The 25,294-nt window shown below is 34.6% G+C and overlaps 1 protein-coding gene across 1 annotated transcript; it reads right to left on the bottom strand.

The window, feature by feature from the left end:
- Positions 1-519: 519 nt before the first annotated feature.
- On the bottom strand, positions 520-2,013 carry LOC145158077 (cyanidin 3-O-galactoside 2''-O-xylosyltransferase FGGT1-like). The gene is made up of 2 exons (XM_079077024.1): positions 1,546-2,013; positions 520-1,431 (listed from the first exon to the last, which is right to left on the bottom strand). The coding sequence occupies exons 1-2, from the start codon at positions 2,011-2,013 to the stop codon at positions 520-522; spliced, it is 1,380 nt and encodes a 459-aa protein (XP_078933150.1).
- Between the last annotated feature and the right edge of the window lie 23,281 nt (positions 2,014-25,294).

The following is a 25,294-nucleotide window of genomic DNA, read 5'->3' as shown; positions in this document are numbered from 1 at the left end:
TGTACATGTCCAGGAAAGCGCATCAAAAGAAACAAAACCCTCTTTGCAAAGTTCATATTATTTTCAACTTTTGTTCGAATGCATGAATTTCTCTCAAAACTTTGACGCGTTTACGATGTTTCTGTTCAACCTTTGCCTTGAAACTCCATGAACGGGGAGTTGCAGTTGCAGGAAATTAATTAACAACCCACAGAATATTCTCAAGATCAGATGAATTATGCTCTAGGAAATATTATTTTGTAGATGTTTTGAAACCAGTTGTAATATGAATATCTATGATGCGATTGGCGTTTGTGAGAGGAATCGGAAGATGGATGGTATCATGGTGGTTTATTTGATAGATTTTACGGTTATTTCAGGATTTTTCGATTTAAGAGATTTTAAAATTTTGATTTGATTTTGTTTTTTATCACCAATCGCACGAAATCTGGTACTCGTAAAAGAAGTTAAGAAACCGAAATACAAATCAAACCTACTGACATGACCAATCAGATTAATATATATCCTATTCAATCTTCATTATGGTCCAAGAAGATCTTGTAGCTCTTGACTAAAGCTATCAATGTAAGCAGATTGCACATCTTTGTTCAACAGAAACTCCCGTATCTTTTCATGGTTACCTTTCACTTCTTTCCCAGCTTCACCATCTTCATCCATCACCTTCTTCACCGCTTCACATACACCAATTTTCGTAAACAACCCATCTTCTTCTCCTTTCTGTACTTCAATCCCAACCCTATAAACTTCACTCATAATCCTCGCATGTATGACCTGATCACCTCCATGCGGTAGCAGCACCAATCGACATTTGTTAACCAACGCCTCAGACAACGAAGCCCAGCCACAATGCGTAACAAAGCACCCAACAGAACTATGCTGCAAGATTAGGTTTTGCTGAACCCATCCATCATACACCAACCCTCTTCCTTCAAGTCTTTCAAGTAATCCTTCAGGAATCGCGTCGTTTATTGACTTCACACCAACTGGCGACTTAAGTGCTGTCAAGAAAGGCATTCCTGTGAGCTCGAAACCCAGTAAAAGTTCTTGAAACTGATCCATGGTTAGAGTACATTCGCTCCCGAATGCACAGTAAATTACTGAACCAGGGTCGAATCTATCGAGCCAAGTTGAGAGATCTTCGGTTAGAGTGTCGTTTGGTGGATCTGTTACGATAGGGCCGCTGAGTAAAACGGGCTTTTGGAAGTGGGTTTGTAGGTAGTCTCTAAAAAGTCCATCGAGTTCTCTAGATCCATTGTAGGCTAAAGCATCAGCCTGGCTTAATCCGATATATACACGTTCTACAAGACTCATTTCGCCACCAAATGTCATGTTAGATCTAGCCGTGAAGTCGCGTGCTTCGTGTGCGTGGAACTTGATTGACGATAACGGAAAACCAGTTGGAGCATGGATAACGTCGGACTCGCTTATGCCCTAAACAAAAGATATAACATTAACTAAGCATTAAAAATGTGGTAACTTTTCAGTTTCTTGATCATGTTTCAAAGACAAACTTTTACATATTTAGGTTAAAATTTCACTAATTACCTTGTCCCAATGAACTCGTCGTGCGGGTGAGAAGATATAACCAATGACCACCGGAGTAATAACACAATAATTCACAGATTTGATCCTAATTCGGCGACAAAGACTTGGAATCCAGTGAGCCATATCAAAGAAAACAAAGTCCACCATAAGAGCTTGTAGTATACGCTCAACGTTCTCTTGAGTTGCATCCATGGCAGTCATGATGAGGGTGTGTAATGAGGAGGGTACGTCCGAACTTGTCTCAGCACCCATAGGGAGACCTTCAATATGAGGAACCGTGATAGGCACAAAAGTGATGTGGTGTGGATGATGGTTAAATGGGTCAAGTTTATATTGTGTGTTTTTAGGGACCAAGAAGGAGACTTTATGGCCCTTTTTGGCCAACATATTGGCTAAGTGTATGTAAGGTGTAAGGTGGCCTAGAGCAAACCAAGGGTACATTGCAATATGACATTTCTTTTCATCCATATGGTATTAGAATTACTTGTAACTTCACTACATTTTTTTTTCTCATTCATGTTGCGGTATGTACATATATCATGTTTTTCTGCCTAATCACAGTATTACAGGAGATCTTCCAATCAGTTTTCTTGAATGTGTATGTTTGTTGTGACCAGCTTCTTTTGGTTTTAAACACAAAGGTTGTGATCAACAAGTTGGGCAGGCATGGATGCATCCATCAATTAATTTATTGGAGTTTTTATTAACAGAACTATATATTAAAATTTTCAAAATATGTTAACCAACTAAATTGGTTGCTTTATTGACCGAAGTTCATGCATAGTTGTACGATTTTTTATTTTTTATTTTTTTATTTTTTTTATGTAGGTTAGTTTTCAAAAGATATTATAAAAATAAGCTACTTTTTAAATACCCTATAGAAATAAGTTGGTTCGAAGAAAGGCCAATTATATTTATCTTTCTCAATTGTTTTTGTAAAAGAAAATTTATATTTTTATTTTTAACCAGTAATGAATTTAACCTTTCAACTTTTATCTTTTTTATTTATATCTTTTAGGATTGAACAATTTATTTTTTACATTTATTAAATATTATCAAAAATCTCTAGAAAAATCTTAATATTTTAAGAATTTTTTTAAATAAAATCCTAAATTATATATTTTTTAACGGAAATGTCCTAATTATTTAACATTTTTAATAGAAAAACCAAGAAACCTACTAATTTATTCATTTTAGCCATTTTGACTAGTTCAGCAAGTCTTGAGATCAAATCGTTAATTTTTTCAAAATAATAAGAGTATTTATTTTTATTTTTTTTTGCAGATTTTGTCAAAATTTGAATATAATATATAAACATATTTTTTGCGTATTTATATCTATTTTTATGTATTTATGTATTTTTTTAAAGTTTTTATATGTATATGTTTATGTATTTTTGTGTATTTTAAATGTATAATCATATTTTTTACGTATTTATATGTATTTTTAAGTATTATATATATATATATATATATATATATATATATATATATATATATATATATATATATATATATATATATATATGTATTTTTATGTGTCATTTTTTTATATATTACGTATTTATATGTATTTTATGTTTTTTGTATTTTCTAATTTTTTATATAGATGTTTATGTATGTTCTATGTATTTTAAATGTATAAACGTATTTTTACGCATTTTTTATGTATTTTTAAGTATTTTACTTATTTTTATGTATTTTTTTTTGTGTTTTTATGTATTACATATTTATATGTTTTTAAGTATTTATGTATTTTTTTAAGTTTTTATATATATGTTTATGTATTTTTATGTATTTTAAATGTATAATCATATTATTTTTACCTATTTACGTATTTTTTACTTCAAGTCGTATTTAATTACCAGTTCATTCAATTCGTACAGTCTTTTCGAATATGTCTAGATGGTTTTCTTGCATACCCACACATTTTATGTTTTCTAATTCGCTTATCTTGAAATTAAACATCAGATTAAAAAATAAAATAATAATTTATGCACATAAGAAAACTTATAATCGATGTTTAATTAACAAATATATATATATATATATATATATATATATATATATATATATATATATATATATATAATTCGATGTTTAATTTCAAGATAAGCGAATGTGAAAAGTTTTAAATAACTACGCATTTAAGAAAACCATCTAGACATACTTAAAGAAGTTGTGCGAATTTGATTAAATGGTGAAGACGACTAATAAAAAAACATATAGGTAAGTAAATAATATGGTTGTATGTTTACACATAAAAATAATGCATAAACATCTAGATAAATAAACTTAAAAAAAATACATAAATATATAAAAATACATGTAAATATGTATTACATAAAAAAGCACATAAAAATGTATGTAAATACTTAAAACAAATACATATAAATATGTAATAAAATACATTTATACGTTTAAAATACATAAAAATATATAAACATCTATATTAAAAACATAAAAAATACATAAATATGTAAAATTACATATAAATACATAATACATAAAAAAATTACATATAAAATACATAAAAATATATAAATATTTAAAAATACATATAAATACGTAAAAAAGTACGTTTATACATTTAAAGTACATATAAATACGTAAAAAATATGTTTATATATTATATACAAATTTTGACGAAATCTATAGAAATGTCTAGTTATTTTGGAAAAATTAACGATTTGGTCTTATGATTTGCTCAACAGGTTAAAATTGGCTAAAGTGAATAAATTAACCGATTTTTTGGGCTTTGTATTCAAACAGTTAAATAGTCGGGATTTTTCTGTTAAAAAAAATAATTTGGGACTTTATTAGAAGAATTCTCAAAATCTTGGGACTCTTTTTTTGGAGATTTCCCTTAAATATTATACATAGATTAATTTATTCCGTAATATATGATTATATCTAATGTATTATTATTTATAATTGTACCTTTAAATGTATCTTATAAATATCTTCAAATAGATACCAATATTTAATATATTAATTCATTATGAAGTTACAAGAACAATTAAAAACGATATACAATATGAATTAAGCGTAAAATTAAAATACAAGTTAAACACTACCTTACATCATTATTTAAAAATGTTACAAAGTTCACATCACATTGAATCTTAGCTAGGAATTTGGACAATTTCTTCTATTATGACCAGGTTGTTGACATAGTCTACATTTACGAGGTTCGCCAGGATAACGGATGTCCATCTCGTTATGAAATCAATTTGCTCGCCTCTGGCCTCGATGCACATAAAAGAGTTATCTTCTTTTATCTTCGAATATGGCTCCAACCAATAATCAACATGAGAAAGTGGGACAAAAGCCTACATATATTATTGTTTATACATCATAGTAGTGTACACAATATTTACAATAGAAAGAGGGTTATCCCAACTGTAACCACAAACTGCAATAGCATGCGAACATGGGGTTCTTTCCAATTGTCACTTACAACATTTGCATTTTTGTTGAAAATAATGGACAGTGCGCACATTTCCTCATTTGAGATTTATTATAACTTTATGACAATTCTGTAGACACATTCATTGTAGTCAAACTCAGTTAATTTATGGCTTTGTGCACAAGTTTCTCGTTTCCGAAAAGGACGACACATACATGATGGTAGAGTTGTATTGCAATTTATTGCAACATCTTTGTAATTTTTAAAATGTTGTTCACTTCTATTGAATCTAATGTCAATACACGCCCTAATTGATACCTTTCTAGCTACTCGAAGTGCACTATTCATACTCTCAGAGATATTTGTTGTCTAGAAACCCCATCGACGATTGTCATCATATAAAAAACACCATTGACCTCTTTTAATTTGCTTTAAATAATGCCAAGCTTCAAGATTGATATATGTAACAAGCTTTCTTCTTTGTATGGTGCTACCAATAGACCAACAAAGCTTTTTAAGACTCACGTTCTGGCACCTTTGCTTGAAATTACTTCAAATGTGTCGAAGACAGACGCGATGGTATGCTAATGCCTCTTTCCATTCTTGTAGATTTTACATTGCATGAGTTAGGCTTTGCTACCCATAAGCGATGGTATTATAATGTGTCGAAGATAGAAGTGATGGTATCCTACAGTCCTATACTTGGTTACCCACAAGTTATGTAACACCCTATTTCGAATCATTTCATCATTCAGGGACATGACACAAAGATCAATTATCATAAGATTTTGGTTGTTGAGGAAAATGAAGTTTAAGCCCATTTAGATGTGGGTGATGTAGATTTTTTGATCCAAGAGTTCGGTTTGTGCTTTGGAGCCCAAGGGTGTAACTGTAAAGTGATGGTTCGGGCCTTTTATGAATTTTGGATTTAAGTTCTGAAAGTTCTAAGGGTAATGAGAGATGACATGATTGTAGAACTTCTAATTACCTTTATGTGGATATCAGGATCGCCGAAAACAGAGTTTGAACGAAGAAGTTATGACCATTTGGAATTATGAGGATTTTAGGCCAGCCAGGAAAGTTGGGCGGTCCCCAGGAACGCTAGGCGTTCGTGGCTGAGTGATCATAAAGGTTCCCTCAGAAACGTTGGGTGTTCCATATGAACGTTGGGCGTTCGCGACTAGAACTCAAACCCTATTTTGGGGTCTTGGACCCTATTTAAAGGCCTTAACTCATTTCTAAACCTCCTTACCTGCAGCCTCCACCCTCTTAAGCTGTTTCCTCAAAACCCTAGCCTCCATTGGATTGATTCTTGAGTTCTTGGTGTGATATTTTATGTTTTGGTGTTCATTGAAGAGGAATGAGCTTCTTAAAGGAGAGTTAGATTGGCTGGAGCTTGTAGATCTAGGCTTGGTTTTCCTTTCTACCTCTTCTACAGGTATAAAGTCTCAATCTTGATGGATCCCTTATATAGATTTATCTTAGGTTATGTTATGAGCATATTTGTTCCCATGAGTTGGTACTTGTGAGTAAAAGCTAATCCATAAGTTTTGGGTTGTCCTTTTTTGATGTTTTTGAGGTCCCTTCTTCATAAAGTTTGCATCTTGATGGTTGTTAACCAACCATGCATGAGTTACTGGCCTTTTTTTGTGAAGTTATGAATCTATGGCTTTGGTTTGGACACCATTAAGTCATGCAAAGTCAGAAATTCAGGAACTTAATGACTTAAGATGTCCCTTAGAATCAGATAGTCGAACTTAAAGTCTTAAGGGATTAAGGCATTTTAAGTGAGTTATTGAACATTTTGATGTGTTAGAAAGCCTAAGTTTAGTGTTGGGCCATTTTTTAAGCCATGCAAAAGCTTAAAGTCTTCGACTTTATGGTTTAAGACCTTATTCTGATGTTGACTTGAAGGTTAGACGTTGTAAGTTTTAGGAGTTAAGTAATTTGGGGTGAGTTTGGCTATCTAACCAGTACGTCGGGTGTACTCCTGATTATACTGTGTGTATTGGGCCCGCACCCCTATTAAGAATCAACCACATATGTTGAGCATACGAGCCAGGTACGTCGTGCGTACGTCCTTCTGTGGGCTACTAGAGTTTTGGGGCTCGGGTGGGTTTAGTTCGGATTTTGGTTTGTTGGGTTTGGGCCTTAGACCTTTTTTGATATTGGATTATTTATGGGCTTTAGGCCATGTAGTAGCTCTTGGGCCTATGTTGGACCTTAGGGTCCTTTAGTTTCGCCTTGGGCCATTGTTGGACCTTATGATTATGAGCTTAACCTTTAACAGGAACTAAGGTTGGTATGGATTATGTTCAGTGTAAGGATCTGTTGTGTAGCAGACTCGGGTGTGGTGTTTTTTATCTTTCAATCGATATGAGTCTCCTCACTATGCTTGGCTGGTCAAAGGAAGCAATGCCGACCCATGATTTATTATAATTGTGGTGCTAGTTGTCTATGTTACTTTCGCATGTGTGATATGTGATATGTATACCGGGCGGGGCTTGATGAGTGTATTGAATGTTGTCTGTCTTTGTGACTCTTGCATGTATTTTATGTGTATATATGTATATCGGGCAGGGCCTGATGCCAGGTAGGGCCTGATGAGTATCTTGGGTGGAGCCCTTCGCATGTTACTGACAGATCTGTTCCGGGCGGGGCTCGATGCAGGATGGGGCCCATTGTATGTATGGTATGCAGTGTTTTGGGGAACTCACTAAGCTTCATACTTACGGTTTATGTTAAAAATATTTTTTCAAGTACCCCCAGTTTAAGAGGGAAGGGCTCGGCTTGATCGCAACGTATCAATCGATGTTTCCGCACTTTATGATATTGGGAATTATAATCTGATAACTATTTTTACTCTGATATAGCTTTGAATGATTAAAATGATTAAATATGTTTATGGTTGATTTAAAAATGAAAATTTACCTTATAATCTTGGGAAGTTACAAGTTGGTATCAGAGCCTTGGTTTGAGGGATTCGAGCATACCCTTGGGTGTGTCTGAACTCAAACTGAGGGTTTAGCAGTTTTTTCATAAAAAGAAATTTTTTTTATATGGGACTTTCTAATAAAATAAAGGGGGTGGTGCGTGCAATCAGCCGAGCTCAAGTAAGTGATTCCCAGAATAGCCATACATCTTCGTTATGATTATATGTTACGAGAGGTGCCTTTATTGCCTGATTGTTTGAGCTTTTGGAATTACATGCTTATATGTATTTCAGATGATTGGGTGGATTGGTCTGATATGTGATGCCTTGTAGCGTAAAAGGAATTGGATGTTGTATTAGATTTGAAATATTTGTTGGTAGCAAGTGAGCTTGAGATGTCCTCTGTTTGGTTTGTGGCTTGTAGTGTTATTGCACGAGCGTTACTTGCTTTGTGCTTTATGGAAATCTTAGTGATGTGAGTTAACTATTAAGTGAATATGTTGAGTCAAATGTTGCAAAGGTTAAATAGACTTAGATTGATTAATTTAAATGTATTATGAAGCTCTCGTTTGAGTTTAACCGTTGTAGGGTTGAGTCTTTTACTCGAAGGATTTTCTATGCTTTATGGCATGTGATTATATACAGGAAGTATTTAGCTGACATTAGTGGGATTTCTTCACAGTTGATGGCAGGGTGAGGTCGAAACCTAGGAAAGCCTAAGAAGTGTTTTAGTGGGTTTGATTGCGTTGTTTAGATGGTACTTGGAGTACCAATTTGAGAAGGTGACTTAGAGGATTCGGGATGACTCTTGAGGAAGGCATGGATAGGTGTGGAAGGTAGTATTGGGCCCGTACTACTGAAAGCATAGGATACATACTCGAATTGAAAGGAGTCACGAAGAATCTAGGAAGCATGTACAAGAGGATTTTTTGGAATATTCTGATTATTGTATGGTTGTTTTTTAGTATGGAGATAAGCAATCATGGTGGAGGATCTGGTTCAGGCTTAGGTGTTGGCACTGAGCCGATTGATGAGTGAATATGGGAGTTCATCTCATCGGAGATCACCCGCGGTAATTTGGATCAGACTCATGTGATCTTTGGCACGATCAAGGAGGGGATCATGGAGGTTATGCAGGAGCATATAGATGCGTATCGCACTGGGGTTATGGAGTTGTTGGATGAGCGACTCGGGGCTTTTTGGGCTGAGATCGGGGCAAGACGGTTGGGAGTGTGGACTCCCTCATTTTGGGAATTCAAGTTTTCTGGAGCCCCAAAGTTATTTGGGGAGGAGGATCCTATTGCTAGTTGTCTCTCCGAGGTATCGAATGAAGGAATTGCATCATGCATTCAAAGGGATAGATTCCGTGAATGGATTGTCGCTAAAGTTATGCGAATCTTACAAGATGAATTGTATGGAATTATTGGTCACATCACTGAAAAGTTGGTCACCAAGTTCAAGGATCAGGTCTCATCCATTCAGTTAACTGATGCGAATGTCGAGGTAACTCTGTAACGGGAGCTTGGTTTGGAGATGTAACTGGAGAAGAGGAAAGGGACTTATGATTCGATTCTGCTAGCAACATCTAAGCAGGTTGATGTTTCCATGCCTAGTGCCGGAGGCCAACTGGGCCATAACATCTTCATTAAGGGTAGAGGGACCCATGAGCCTGTATGCTAGAAGTTCAAATGTGGAAGATGCGTCCGGAAGGGTCATGTTCGCCAAGATTGCACCCTGTAGGTAGAATTGTGTCATCGTTGTCATCATCCTGGCCATATTAGGACAAGTTGCCCACATTTGTCAATTGGGCCGACTCAGACCCCATCACCCGCGGTCCTCCAGGAGGCATATCCAAGACTTCAAGACACCATGGGTGTGTATTCCTTGATACATTTTAATTACTTTTGCGTATGTGGTTGAGTGTTGAGATGTTATGTTGGTTTTAGTTAAGCCCCCACCCAAGGATCATAGTTTCTATATGATTGTCTGGTTTTTATAATCGAGAGTTGTTATATGCCATTCCGTATGCCGAGAGTTATGAGTGGGGCACATCTTGTTGAGCTGGAAGTAGATCGCCAGGCGTTCTGTTGTGCGCCTTGGTGTACCAAATTAGGAGTACCGCTTAGATGATCAGTAGTTGGGCTATGTTAGGATGGTCCTACCTGTTTGGTGGTCAGGTAAAGTTTTGGGGTTTCAGACTTAAGGCAGTGAATTGCTGGCTCTCCGTATTATAAAAGTGGTGGATCGACAATTCGTTCCCCATTAGGGTATATGGGTCCTGCTATCATTGGGTTTTGATGGTAGCATTGGGAGGTCGTCATGTGCATGCGTGAATCTTTTCGGTGAATCAGGAATTCAAGAGGAATTGCTCGGATCGTGTGGTTTCCAGGAGGGTGGTAAGGAGCGTTTTTAGGACGAAATTTAATTTAAGTGGGGAAGAGTCGTAACACCTTATTTCGAATCGTTTCATAATTCGGGGTCGTGACCCAAAGATCAATTATCATAACATTTCGGCCATTGAGGAAAATGAGGTTTAAACCCATTTGGATGTGGGTGATGTAGATTTTGTGATCCAAGAGTTCGATTTGTGCTTTGTGGTAGGTTTGGATGTTTGACCAGTACGACGGGCATACTCCTGAGTACATAACGCGTATTGGGCCAACACCTAGATTCTGGATCAGCCACATACGTCGGGCGTACGATCCAGGTATGTCGTGCGTATGTCCGTCTATGGGCTATTAGAGTTTTTCAGCACGAGTTTAGTTGGGCTTTTGCTTTGTTGGGTTTGGGTCTTAGATATTTTTATGATATTGGACCATTTATGGGTTTTAGGCCATCTTGGAGCTTTTGGGCCTATGTTGGGCCTTAGGGTCTTTCAGTTTGAGCTTGAGACATTGTTGGGCCTGATGATTATGAGCTTAACCTTAGATAGTAACTATGGTTGGTATGGATCATGTTCAATGTGAGGAGCCATTGTGTAGCAGACTCAGGTGTGGTATTTGCTATCTTTTGATCGAGGTGAGTCTCCTCATTATGTTTGGCAGATCAAAGACACCAATGTTGGCCCATGACTTATTATTATTAGGGTGCTAGTTCTTTGTGTGACTATTGCATGTGTTATATGGGATATGTATACCGGGTGGGGCCTGATGAGTGTATTGTATGCTTTGTCTTTGTGACTCTTGCAAGTATTTTATGTGTTTGTATGTATACCGGGAGGGGCCCGATGCCGGTTGGGGCCCGATGTATGTGTGCTATGTTGTGTTTTGGGTGGGGCCCGTTGTCGGGTGGGGCCCATTGTTGTCGGGTGGGGCTCATTACTGACAGATCTATTCCTGGCGGGGCCCGTTGTCGGGTGGGGCCCGATGCAGGGCGGGGCCCATTGTATGTGTGCTATGCTGTGTTTTGGGGAACTAACCAAGTGTCGTGCTTACGATTTATGTTTAAAATGTTTTTTAGGTACCCCCGGTTTGAGAGGGAAGGGCCCGACTTGATCGCAACGCACCCACCCATGTTTCCGCTCTTTATGATTTTGGGAATTGTGCTCTTATAACTATTTTACTCTGATATACATTTGAATGATTAAAATGATTAAATGGTGTTTATGGTTGATTTAAAAATGAAAATTTTTACCTTATAATATTGGGACGCTACAAGTTAAGCTTACTTTTATACACTTTGAACTCTCTATTTTGGTTCATAGACCAAAGTGTTGAAAGATATTGTATGCTCAAGAGTCATATTAAAATGATATTACTAAATAACATATGATCCTAAGGGTCATACTAGCACTTGATACAATTAATTATTTATTACAAATTGATTTTAATATATATATATATATATATATATATATATATATATATATATTCATAAATTCTCTTAATAAATTAGGAAATATTTATTTCATGGAAATAATTATTTCAACAATTACAATACACATTAATTCATAAGGTATGAATTAATAAGTCAAGTACAACTTTTTGGACTAGATAAAACTTTTTTTTTACCTAAAAGTTAGAGTTTATATTTTAGAAACTATTTTTATAAATTGAAACTTGCTCTTTTTTTGTGCTTCTTAAAACCGAGAGTAGAGAGGAGTAGAAAGAGTATGGCCTTGCAAATTGTTTAATCAAAAGTAAGAAGCATGGCTTGCATGTATCGAATACATGTTGGTCTTGTGTCATAAGTTCTTAATAGGTTAAGGAGTCTTGGACATTTTTTTTACTTTAGAGGAGATTTAAGGCTTTCATTTTAGGTTACCACTTTATGCACCAAACTCGTATACACCTTTAAATCTTTATCTTATTCTTTATTTCTTTCAATATTAAAGATAAGTTACTTGCATTTTACTTTCTTTAAGATATAACTTGGGTTTTATCTTCTAGCTTAAGAGTTATTCTTAAAAGACTAGCATCTTTTTCAAGTTGGTTCATTATTTGTGTCCTAAAGGTTCCACATCTCTCCATCAACTTCCAAGCCTCCCTTAGAGGACTCAAAATTCATCAAAGGTTGTTGTTATTTCTTCCTTCTATGGTTGTGCTTAAATCTTTCTAATACTTGAAAGATGATCCTTGGTGGGTGTAAAATGTTTATGTTATTCTCATAAATCATAAGTTTTCCGTTTGCCATCTTTGTAGTTTTTGAAATTAGTTTTGAAATAAACCAAACAATTGGTATCGAGTGCCACCTTGCAAGTTTAGTTATTTTTTTGCTTTATGAAAATCTTAGTTTTTGGAGAATATAGATAACTTGTTTTTTTTATAAAAATAAATTCATAGATATTTTCTTTGACAGCTTTATAATTTTTATTTTTTTGTGACAAAATTTTATATGCATTTTTTGTCACTTAAAGTTCTCTTAGAAAAAAAAAAGTTGTATTATGTTTATATGTATTTTAGAGTGCATAAACAAGCCTTGGACCATTTGTGTTGGTTTTTGAGTGATTTGTTTCCAAATGGTTTGTAAAATTCTTTTATTCATAAAAGTATGTAATATAAGTAGATAGTTTTTATTCTTGTTATTTTTTATGTAATATAATAGTTTTAGTCTAGATTTATTTTATGAAAAATGTAACAAGATTAAGATGTAGGCCATTTTTTAAAGAACCAAGGAGATCCACGGTTTTATGACAACTTTTATAAAAGTTCATAACTTTTATAAAAGTCTTATAAAATTGCAACAAAATTGGTTGTAATTGCAAGTGGGAGCTTGAAGATCACATGAAGAAGAAATTGTTTTTTTGGTTCCTTTGTCTCTTAGGAAGGACCTAACACTTTTGTGTTGGCTCACAAAAGTGTTAACTAGATTAGGTATTGTTTATGTCAAATGCATGCTTGTGTTGTTTATTTTTTAAGTAGATGTTTTGTGCGTTTGATAATTTAGATTTTCACAAACTCAAACTATTTTTTGGACAAAATAAACATCACATTGAGTTTGGATTTCAAAATATTAAATGTGGACATAAGATGTAACATATTTTAGCCTTAAAATAAAAATCGGTCTTATAAAATTGTTAATTACGACAACTTTTGCAATATTGTAATATAAGTGTAAAAATTATGATTTTATAACTTATTCAAACTCCAAAGTATCTTTTAATGAAATGAGGTTTTATTAAATAATATTTAAATGTTCTACATGGATCAAACTCAAACTTAATACTATATATTAATTTAAAATTGATCTGTGTCGAAATATAAACACCGAGTTTTTTATTTGAACCTTAAAAGTGATTTTTTAGAAAATTGATACCATGACTAATTGAATGCATGTATTTGTCATGATATCACATGTTTTAAAATACAATAATAAAACATACAAATCCCTTTTCAAAAGGCAAGTCTATGTCATCCAAGTTTAGAAACATTTGCACACCGATTGCTATATTGCTAGTGGGATAAATGATAACTAACCATTTAGTATCATCTTTTGGTGGCCAAAGTATTTTTGCGATTTCTATAACCAAGATATAGGCCAATTATACAAGTTTATCTAATTGGAAACCTCTTGTGATAAAGGTCACCTAAGCAAGAGCGTTCCAAGACAAAGATTAGATCAAACATGCCAAATTAACAAATAGATTGTTAAGGGTTTCATACATCTAGGAATTACAAGTTGTGTAATTAATACAAGCTATTTACCTTGTTAAAATTAAGTGAATGGGATAAAGGTCACCTAACCATTTATTTGATTTATAACTTGGATCCTAGACTTTAAAATAAATAATGTTTTTGGAAATTAAAGGGTATTATTCTTAAAGAATTAAATACTAAATGAAAACTTTGTTAAACTTTTGTAGATTGCTCCACTAACTACTGTAATTGTGACATCCACAAAATTTACGGTCTGAAAAAGACATTTTTATATATACTTATTTGAAAATAGAGTATTTGCAGAATCTGTCCCATAAAATATTTCCAAAGAAATGTTTTATTAATAAAGTCTTGGGATGTCATAACTGATAAAAAACATAAGTATAAACTTTACAAACGTTATAGTAATTATACTAATGACCTAAAACTCCTTGAATCTCTCAGCATAATGTACCTCTAAACCATTACCGGTGATACAGTGAAACTATATGGGTCAGGCTGGGAAACCTGGTGAGCACATAGGGTTTTCAACCCAAAATAATATATTTTATTTCACACCATTAACCCAATAACCAATTCTTGTTATTCTCACTCTCTGATCCTAAGATGATGACATTGATGGACCTATCTTAAAGTATCTTTGTGAGTAGACAATATTACTTTGGGGGTTCCATAGCAATATATGTCAACAAGACAGCCTTGAGGGGGATAAAGTACCCGAATGAGCATAGTTCCTTTTCCCTGAAAAGTATGATTATTAACACCCCTAACTAGTGTTCCACCGGACTACCTAGAACAGTCAGTGGTCATCATTTATACTTTGTTAGATGACTGATCCCGGTAATACAGACAGTACAATGCATGGACCGTCACCATTATTTTTATTGCCTAAAACCCTTACTACCCAATGCAAGTTAAATATAAAAAGTAATTTATACAAATAAAATTACTTCATTTTATTTCATATAGCACACATGTCAAGAATACATATATAAGTACATATAGCATTTACGAATACTTCATATCTATGTGTAAGCCGGAAGTAACTATGCATTTACTTGATAAAGTGGATGGCTTAGAATTTACGCAGAACCTTGCCTTAGCACTTTCAAGGACCTAAATGTATAACACTATGTCTTAGTCTAGTTTTACAATCATGGCGACTATTTAAATAATAGTGTAGAATCTTCAGTAATCCTAAAATCTACCTCAAGATCTATCAAGTAAGGAATAACTAGGTAGGATCATATCGGAGCTAGGGTCAGTTTGGTATATAGAGTATACTGTTCGGATATCCCACTTTAAACATCTCACTAAATCCAGCCTTGACATTACTCCCATAAGTAGTCAATCAGTATAATGACTTTAGAATCACTGATAAATTTTAGTTATAGGTTCATAATAATGACTTATGACTATAGTTAAAAGTTAAACTTAAATAAAACAAGTGTAGCTCAACTTACAAAGTATTTAAACAAGAACCGGAAACTGTGCTGGCATAACTCAGGTCCGAAGCTTCTATTAACTGGCTAGAAAGGATTTAGGTAAAACAAATAAAATTAAAACTCTTAAGTTCACATGCAACCTAAGGATCTATGTTTTCACTATTGCACCTATAACCAAGAACATCAAATAAGAATCCCTAGAAACGCTAGGCAATTTTCAAAAAACACAAAAAGGGTTTTAGGATTTCATACCTTGTTTTTAATGTAGTAAATAGCAATGATTCATTCTTGTAGATCTCTTGGAAGCAAGCACCACAAGTATCGTGCCTCTAATGGTTCACAGCCAAGCTAGCAAGAAGATGACTCAAGAGAGAGGAGAGAGGAGAGTAACATTTTTCGTCCAAGCCTTTAGGAAGAGAGGTGTGGATGAAATATGGGGCCAAGGATGGTCTTATATAGTTGAGCAATCTTGGGGCCAAAGCTAGGGTTTAAGGGATAAGCCCTGGATTGATTTACTTGGTGACCAAGACGCCCAATCTCCTTATCCAAGGAGCCTTGGACAAAAATTTATAGGCTTGCCCTAGAGGACTTTCGTCCACCTCATCCTATGAGGTTCTAGAGCATTCCTTCTTCAACTTTCAATAAATAACAAAACTGCCCCTATACTTTTAATTAATCCAATTAATCCCAAAATTAATTCCAATTAATTTCTTATTAATTATTAATTAAATAATAGCTTTTCTAATTAATATATTATTTCCATATTACACTAATAAACTATTTATTTCAATTTATTAATCACATAATAAATTAATCTCTCTCTCTAAAAGTCATCATGTCTAATTGCTAGGTTTGAGGGAAACCCAAAAGGAATGTGCTACTATCAATTCATGTGTATACCAATTATAGTTATGGGCTTAGGCACCTAATTCAATAGTCTCCCACTTGGATTAGTCTATAACTATAACTCCGAGTATAAATTCTAAATCGATCAACAAATAGTAGCTTCCAAAAGTCGCAGCCGAACTCTGACCTAATCAGTACGTGTCCAAAGATAAGTGATCAAATAATCCCCCGTTCAGCTAGATATCATTCGAACATGACACATGGAATAGAATCAATCTCATTATCCAAGACTTTGTTTCTTGATTTCTTATTTGTAGTGATGTAGGACTTCTAATCGAACACATCAATTTAGTCCTGGTTGGGCCGAACACCGAATCACTGAGGGGCACAAAGATATCTCTTTTCCCACTAGGGAAAAAAGAATGAATAAACTTTGACTCATATGATAGCATCTTTTACTCATCAATTCATACATGACAATACGTTTTATAACATCAAGTTACTGACGCGTTTACGTATCACTAATGTAGAACCGATTTGTAAATTACAACTCATATATCTCCATTTCAAGATCATAAGATATTATTGTCTCAAAATTAATAGTGATAGAATCCATGAAGTATTTCTCTGAGCGTGGGTTTATCCAATACTTAAATCTCCACTTCTAAGTACTCATGAACATTGCAGCAATACTATTGCTTTGTCTAACTCCTTAGACAGTCTAATGACAATATTAATTCAATACTTACTTCCAAAAGTACGACTGACTATGGAATTTGAATAATCATATTATTCGGGAAGTAAAACATGAAAAAATTAAAACACAAGAATAAAAAATCGACAAAAGGTAGTAACAAACTCATAAATAATTCTACATTATTTAATCACCAAAAGTCAATTACATTTATTTTGTTACAAGATCCAAACTAACTATCTAACTACTAAAACTAATATCATCCATCAGAACCTTCGTCAAAGGATCTGCAGGATTATTTTTTGATGATACCCTCTTCACGATGAGGTGACCTTCTTCTACCCTATGTCTAATGTAATGGTACTTTCTGTCGATATGTCTAGACTTTCGATGATCTCTTGGTTCCTGAGTCAAGGAACCACTCCTTCATTATCTCAGAAAAGTTTCATTGGATCCTGAATGGTCTGGACAACTCTGAGATCACCGATAAAGTTCTTCTGCCAAGCCGCCTCCTTTGATGCTTCACTTGCCGTTATGTGCTCTGATTCACAGGTTAAATCAACCATAGTATCCTGCTTGGAACTCTTCCAAATTACTGCTCCACCATTTAGAATAAACACTTGGCCTGACTGAGAACGAAAGTTATATCTATCTATCTGAAAGATGGCATCACTATACCTAGTCACTCTCAACGTATCACTGCCACCAAGGACCAGAAGCATGTCCTTCATCCTCTGCAAATACTTGAGTATATTCTTAACTGCTGTCTAATGAGCTTTATCGGGGTTCCCCTGATAGTGACTGACCATGATCAAGGAAAAATACACATCAGGGCGAGTACATTTCATAGCGTACATGATCAACCCTACAGCTGAAGCATAAGTTACCCGACTCATGTCAGTTTTCTCTTCATCTGTACTAGGGCTTTGAGTCATAATCAATTTGGTATTACTCTAGATAGGTAGCTCTCATTTCTTGGAATTTTCCATACTAAACCTCTTTAGTACTTTATCCAAGTATGTACTTTGACTAAGTCCAATCAGTCTATTCTTTCTATCTTTCAAGATTCTTATCCCAAGAATATACGCTGGTTCTCCAAGGTCTTTCATGGTAAAACACTTTCCAAGCTAAGTCTTAACTTCTTGCAAAGTTGGAATGTCGTTTACCATGAGTAGTATGTTATCGACATACAACACTAGAAAAAGTCACTATACTCCCACTAGCCTTGACATACATGCATGACTCATCTTCACTCCTAAAGAAACCAAACTCTTTGACTTTCTCATGGAAGCAAAGATTCCAGCTGTGAGATGCTTGTTTCAATCCATAGATGGATTTCTAAAGCTTGTACACTCTATTTGGAAACTTTGCATCTACAAAACCCCCTGGCTAACTCATGTTGTAAACATCTTTAGCCAACTTCCCGTTAAGGAAAGCAGTTTTGACATCCACCTACGAAATTTATAGTCATGAATGGTAGGTATGGCAAGCATTATCCTAATAGATTTTATCTTGGCTACTGGTGAGAAGGTCTGATCATAGTCAACCCTAGGGTGTAAGTGAATCCCTTTACAACCAGTCGAGCCTTGAAAGTGTGTACCTTTCCATCCATGTCGGTCTTCTTCTTGAAGATCCGTTTGCACCCAAATGTCTTTCGATCTAGTACATTATCAACCAAATTCCAAACTTGGTGTCACACATAGAATTGATCTCGTTGTGTATTGGCTCTTTTCATTTATCACCCTCAGGGCCTGCCATTGCTTCCTTCTAGTTAGCCGGCTCATCCAAATTTATTAGTGTCCTACCACTGACAAATGTGTCACCATCTGTAGTAATATGGAAGCCATAGAACTCAGATGACATGCTAACTCTATTGGAACGCCTAAGAGGTAATGAATTGTCTATTGTTTCAACAGGAACTCTTTCCTCTGGTTGAGTGCTAGTATCATCTTAGGTTCATTCACTAGTTTTCTCTTGAATTTATTCAAGATCAATGGTACTCCTACTGTCCTCTTTGAATTTGAGCTCTCTCTCTCTCTCTCTCTCTCTCAAGATTCATCTTCGTGCTACAAAGACGATGTTCTCTTTGGGTAGCCAATGAAAATATAGTTCTCACTTGCAGCTTCTAGCTCATGAATCTCTCGTCTTACTAAAGCTTCACAACCCTAGACTTTGATATGTGCTAATGAGAGAACTTTCCCCGTCGACATTTTATGAGGAGTTTTGGCAACCTTCTTCGTAGGAACAAGATTGAGGATGTGGGTGGCTGTCTCTAAGGCATACCCCCAGAAGTGAATTAGAAGAGAAGGACGACTCATCATTGAACGAACCATGTCTAAAAAGGTGTGATTACGCCTCTCAACCACACCATTCAATTGTGGTGTCCTAGGAGGAGTCAATTGTGAAACTATTCCACGTCCTTTAGATAGTCGCTGAACTCAATACTAAGATACTCTCTGCCTTTATCGGATCTAAGCATCTTTATATTCCTGCCCAATTGATTCTCGACTTCATGTTTAAACTCTTTGAACTTTTCAAAGGTTTTTGACTTATGCTTGATTAGGTAGATATGACCATATCTGATATAATCATCTGTAAGAGTCACATAGAATCGATTAGCATCCCTTATGGATGATCTAAAGGGTCCACACACATCTGTATGTATGAAATACAACAAACCTTCACCTCTTTCACAAGATCTAGTGAAAGGTGATTTTGTCATCTTTCCCAAAAGTCAAGATTTACATGTTTCATCTGACCTTAGGTCAAATGATTCTAACACTCCATACTTTTGGAGTTGGGAAATGTGTTTCTTTTTTATGTGTCCAAGACGACAATGCCACAAGCATTCTTTGTCTATACCATTAGACGAATCAATATGAAAAAATTATTGCCTAATTTATCAACACACGTCACAGTTTCATATACACCATCACAAGGTAAAACTTCAAATATAAAAACACCATTTTTATAAGATGAAATAGAACCATTCATATTATTAAATGAATATCTAAGACCTTATATGAACAATGCATGAAAAGAGATAATGTTTCTTCTCGTTTATGAGAAGTACCAACAATTTATAAAATCTAAACAAACACGACTACTAAGAACTAGACCATAAACTCCAATCTCAGTAACAGTACAAGATCGCTTATTCCCCATGATCAAGTTCATTCTACCGCTTCACCTCCTCACTTCTTCTTAGCCTCTGCAAATCAGAACAAATGTGAAATGCGTATCCTGTATCCAGGACCTAAGAACGAGAAGATGATGAGTTATTAGATGAAATAGTGTATATACCTGCAGAAGTTGGCTTCACCTTGATATCTTTGATATCTTGCAGATACTTTGGGCAGCTTCATTTCCATTGCCCTTTGTTGTTGCAGTAAAATCAAATAGCCTCTTTGGGATTAGAAGAGGGTGGATTATCAGAACAAGACTTTCCTTTATGACCATTGCTGTATGACCCAACATGACACTTTCCCTTCCATTTTACTTGTGAGGACCCTTCCTCTTTTTACCATTTCCTTGTCTAATGGCTAGAATGGGAGTATTAACAGGATTAGGGTTTGAGTTCTTACCTTTCATTCCTACCTTAGAAGACTACAATAGGTTGAGCAATTGAGCCAAGGTGGTCTCTTTCTTGTTCCAATGATAAGATAAAATAAACAGATGATAACAACTAGGTTAAGAGTTCAAGACCATGTTAATGGCTAAGTCTTCATCAAAATACACAATTAGCATAACAAGGCTTTCCATGTATCGCTACATACTTTGCATGTGGCTACGTACAGATTCTCCCTCTTTCAACTTGCATGCCATGAGGGCTTTGACTACTTAGCTCGCTTATGAAACTTTTCCATAACGCCCTTGTTCATCTCATATGGCCAATAGTCCTCATAGCCGTTAGATTAGGTGTCTAAGCCCATAACTATAATTGGTGTGTACTTAACCCGATAGTAGCATGGTCCTTTTGGGTTGCATTCACTAGAGCAATTTGATAGGATGGACATTTGAGAAAGAGGTTATTTGTGATTTATTAATATATTATATGAATAATATATTAATTGAGAAATCATATTATTCAATTGGTATTGATCAAGAATTAATTTGGAATTAATTTAGTGATTAAAAGAGACTCATTAAATTTGCAGGGACTGATTAGGTAAATCAGTAATACTTATGGTTTGGGCTAATGATCCATGTTGATTAGGGATGGGCTAAATCTATGTGAGAGTCCATGAAGAGTTAGTCCAAAGGGCCTATCATATGGATCATTGGAATACTTAAAGGTTTAAGTAAATTAGGGTTTTATGTATGAAACCCTAGGAATTCCACACTATAAAAGTAACCCCTAGCATCCAAAAATCATGACTTGTGTTCTAAGAAGAAACCCTAGCTGATTTTGATGCCTCCTAACCTCTCTCTAATAATCCTCCTCTTGCTTTTGGTGTTTTGTGAAACATTAGAGGTATCACACTTTAAGTACTAAGCTCTTAAAAGGCCAAGAACTACACGCTACAACAAAGAGGTATTTATCTAACTAGTTTTTATGTTGTATATCTCTAATTGCATGCTAGCTAGAGTACATGCTTTGGATAAAATGAAATTGCATGTATAACTTGAGAAAACTTAGATCCAAAGCATTAGGGTTGTATGTGCACCATAGGGATGTTATAGTACTCAAAACCCATCAGTGGTATTAGAGCCTAGGGTGTTTTCTGTTATATTGTTGCAATGGTATTGTTTTCAAAGCTGGGAAATTTTCATTTTTTGCCTATGACTGCTGTACTGGACGAGTCCCATGAAGGAACTCGATGACTTGAGCCAACTCGACGAGTCCATTGCCTGGCTCGACGAGTTAGATCATCTGTTTGCAGGTTTTTCATGTTTTTGGTCAGAATTGGATTAGGATCAGTACCACAAACTGTTTTGTATCATAAAATTTGATTTTTCTGATATGGTAGTGATTATCCTCATCCAATTAAAAGACAATTGTCAAATTTTAAGATAATTATTTCATTATTTGATAAGTTGATTATTTGTATGATTTGATTTGAATTGTTTTGCTATATGAGTTAAATTAGGCCAAATTAGTAAAAGATAAAATTATATGATTATTTTATTAGTTTAAAAAAATATGATCTAAAAGATTTTGAAGAGTTTCAAAATTTGCCCTCAAGTTTTGGAATTTGAAAAGTCTTAATTATGAAATATTGAATTCTAAAAACCTAGTAATTTGAAAAGGTTATAAAGTGCATCTCTTGGTTTTGTAACTTAAAATTTAATTAAATAGCCTTAATTTTGAAATCTTAAGTTTAGAACCTTGACCTTTTGAATAGTTCAAATCTAACCCTTATGGAGTTTATTAAATTAATTAAGTGCTTAATTAAAAGAGAGAATTAATAAATCCATAAGGACATAGTTTAAAATTAATTAAATTAAAAGCTTAAATTATTAGAAGATTAAACCACCTAGTATTTTAAAAGTTTAAAATACACCCTTATACTATATAAAATTAAAAGTTTAATATATTATATATGTATAAGTAAAAGGTCAGTCTTACCGTTAATAGGCCTCATTCAGGAAGCTGATCAATAAGGGGTGTTTAAGGAAATTGCCTATAAAATGACGATTGAATGGGTGTCCACTCTCACCCACCGCACCCTTGACCAGTGGAGGGTCGTTAGCCGAACAGGTAGGATATGACACAAGCTTTCATTAATAAGTATAACGAAATACAAGTAACTAAATGTTTTATAAATTCCCAATCTTAGTTATTTAGGAAAAATGTGAATTTGGTACTAATCCATGAAATTGCACATTGCACCTTATTGGTTGTTAGTGGAGCGTGTGTGGTTAATCGGCACACTAATATGGGACTAATGAAGGATGGCAGTGGGTAGCTTGTAGGTTATCATAGATCAATGGAGCGTGTGTGGTTAACCGGCACATTGATTGGGTGATAAATGACTTCGAGAATACCAAGCTAATTTGCATGGTTATTCACACCTTGTTTGTGATCCTCGGTATCCCAGTCACAAACTTGAAGGATATAATTGAGATTAAACATGCCATTGAAAAGTTAAATGAGTCTCAAAAGATCTAGGAATTTCATTTAAAACCTAATTCGTTTAAAATTTCGTTTTCATGGTGAAATTGGTAAATCGTCATTTACCTACCTTCAAATAATTTACAATTGGATTACGGCATCCCTCTTCCAAATTGTGAATTATTGTGTTGGGTCCTAGCTTTAATATTTCATTTGGGTGTTATATTAAGGACTAAATCAACTAACTTGAATTTCTCCCTTTTAGATATGGCTAGTTTTGACAACTATGGTCTTCCCGAATCTTTTAGAAAAAGCTTTCCACATGAAGATGATGTTCCACGTATTGATCAAGGAACTAGAAATCATACTTCACTTCCTCTACCTCCTCCAATTATTCTCCCTGGCCCACGTGTTCGTCGACTTGAAAAGTTCAAGGTCACTCAAGCCCTATTGTCAAGCAAACACGAAGATGGAAAATTTGTATGTGCTCACATCTTGGAGATAAAGTTGCATATTGACCGGTTGGGAATGTTGGGTGTCGTTTTCCTGAGAAAGTTGGCTGTTGACTTGGTTCTTCAATCACTTCCCGAGTCGTATGGTCAGTTTGTTAAAGACTACTATATGATAGATCATGATGTGACCCTTATTGATCTTACATATTTGCTAATTGCTGTTGAATCAACAATGATTTGGCACAATGGTCAAGCGAATTTGATTGGAAGATCTACATCCCAAATTTCCATGGACATAGGCAATGACATAGACATCCCAGAAATGATTCCTTCTCCTAAGGGAAAGGAATTGGCCATGGTCAAAAGATTTGGCCATAAGAGAAAAGCCAATTCTGAGATAGTTTCATGTGTGAATGCTAAAGAGTCCGCTTGTTTCTACTGCCATTTAAGGGGACATTGGAAGCGAAGCTGCCCTGATTACATGAGAGATCTAAGAGACTGTAAAATCAAATTGTATGGTTCTACTTCAGGTAAGTCCATTATCTAACTTTATTAAGTTCCTATTTATAGATTCTTAATACATGATGTGATAAGATTGCATTTTGATGTTTTGTAGGATCAAAGAAGAGAAAGGAAGCTTAAAGGAAGAGTAAGCTGAGTATGGTCGCGAAGAGATGGATTTCGGTCGCATGGTTCGATGATCAAAATTTTGAGCTGCTGCATAAGAGTTATGATACATTGCTTAGGAATATTTAGTAACATAGTTTTCATTTGTATTTGCGTTATAAGGACAAGTTTTCTGCATTTTATAAATAAAAGAAATTTTTTATTTTATATTTCCTTGCAATGGCATTTGTGGAAATTGGTGTTTCTATTGATAGCAATGTTGAAAATAGACTTGAGTCTTAGTTATATCGTTTGTGGTAATGTCATAATTTACCAAATAAGGAAAGATTCTCATCACCCAAGTTTCAGTTGGACAGAAACTTGGAATCATGTGACTTGTATTGTGTGATGAATGGAAATATTGATATTTGTGAAATTAAGACTAATTCCTTGTTCACATATGTATGTGAGTCAAGTGAAAGACTTAAGGATCAAGTGCATTTATGTGTACTGGTCAGATCCACCACAAGAGTGATAAAGACTATTCATCATGATTTACCAATGGTTCAATAAATATGATTACGCTTACAAGTTTAAGTATAATTCTAATACCTTGAAAAGTTTCAAAGTATAAGTAAAACGAATAAGAAGAATCAATTAGGCAGAAAGATGAAAGTTTCTCCAATCGGAAAGGAAAGGAAAGTACTTTAGTATCGTGTTTTATGATCATCCTAATGATTATGGAACCATGTCACAATTGATCCCCTAAGGACACCTTAGTGCATTTATATGACTAAGGAGAGGAATCGGGAATTGTTGAAATGGTCAAAATCAAAAGGATGAGTCATACTTCGTTCCAAAATCAGTTCTTATAGTTATACTCTAGTTACTCCAAGTTATACCTTGAGTAACATGTTTTAAGAAGGTTTATAACACTCATGAAATGTGGAGTAGAAATATTTCTTACTCTTGAAAATTTGGAATTGGTAAGTTGTGATGTCTTGGATAAGACAAAGACCAACAAGGACCAATTATGTGAAGTGTTTGTCTTGATAAGAATCCGCACTAACTTTTGAATATTTGTTTGTCAATGAATGTTGCTTGACAAAGAATCTTATATGTCAAGAGGTCAGTGGGAGTCTTAATGGTCTTGAATAGTTTCAAGAGCTAATCAAGAATAGACCTTTTAGTAATCACTAGCACACAACTTGAGGTG

The sequence above is a fragment of the Lactuca virosa genome, chromosome 2 (assembly GCF_052849685.1).
Source record: "Lactuca virosa cultivar CGN04683 chromosome 2, Lactuca_virosa_CGN04683_v6, whole genome shotgun sequence".
NCBI classification, from domain to species: Eukaryota; Viridiplantae; Streptophyta; class Magnoliopsida; order Asterales; family Asteraceae; genus Lactuca; species Lactuca virosa.
This window is presented reverse-complemented; position numbering and strand designations above follow the sequence as displayed.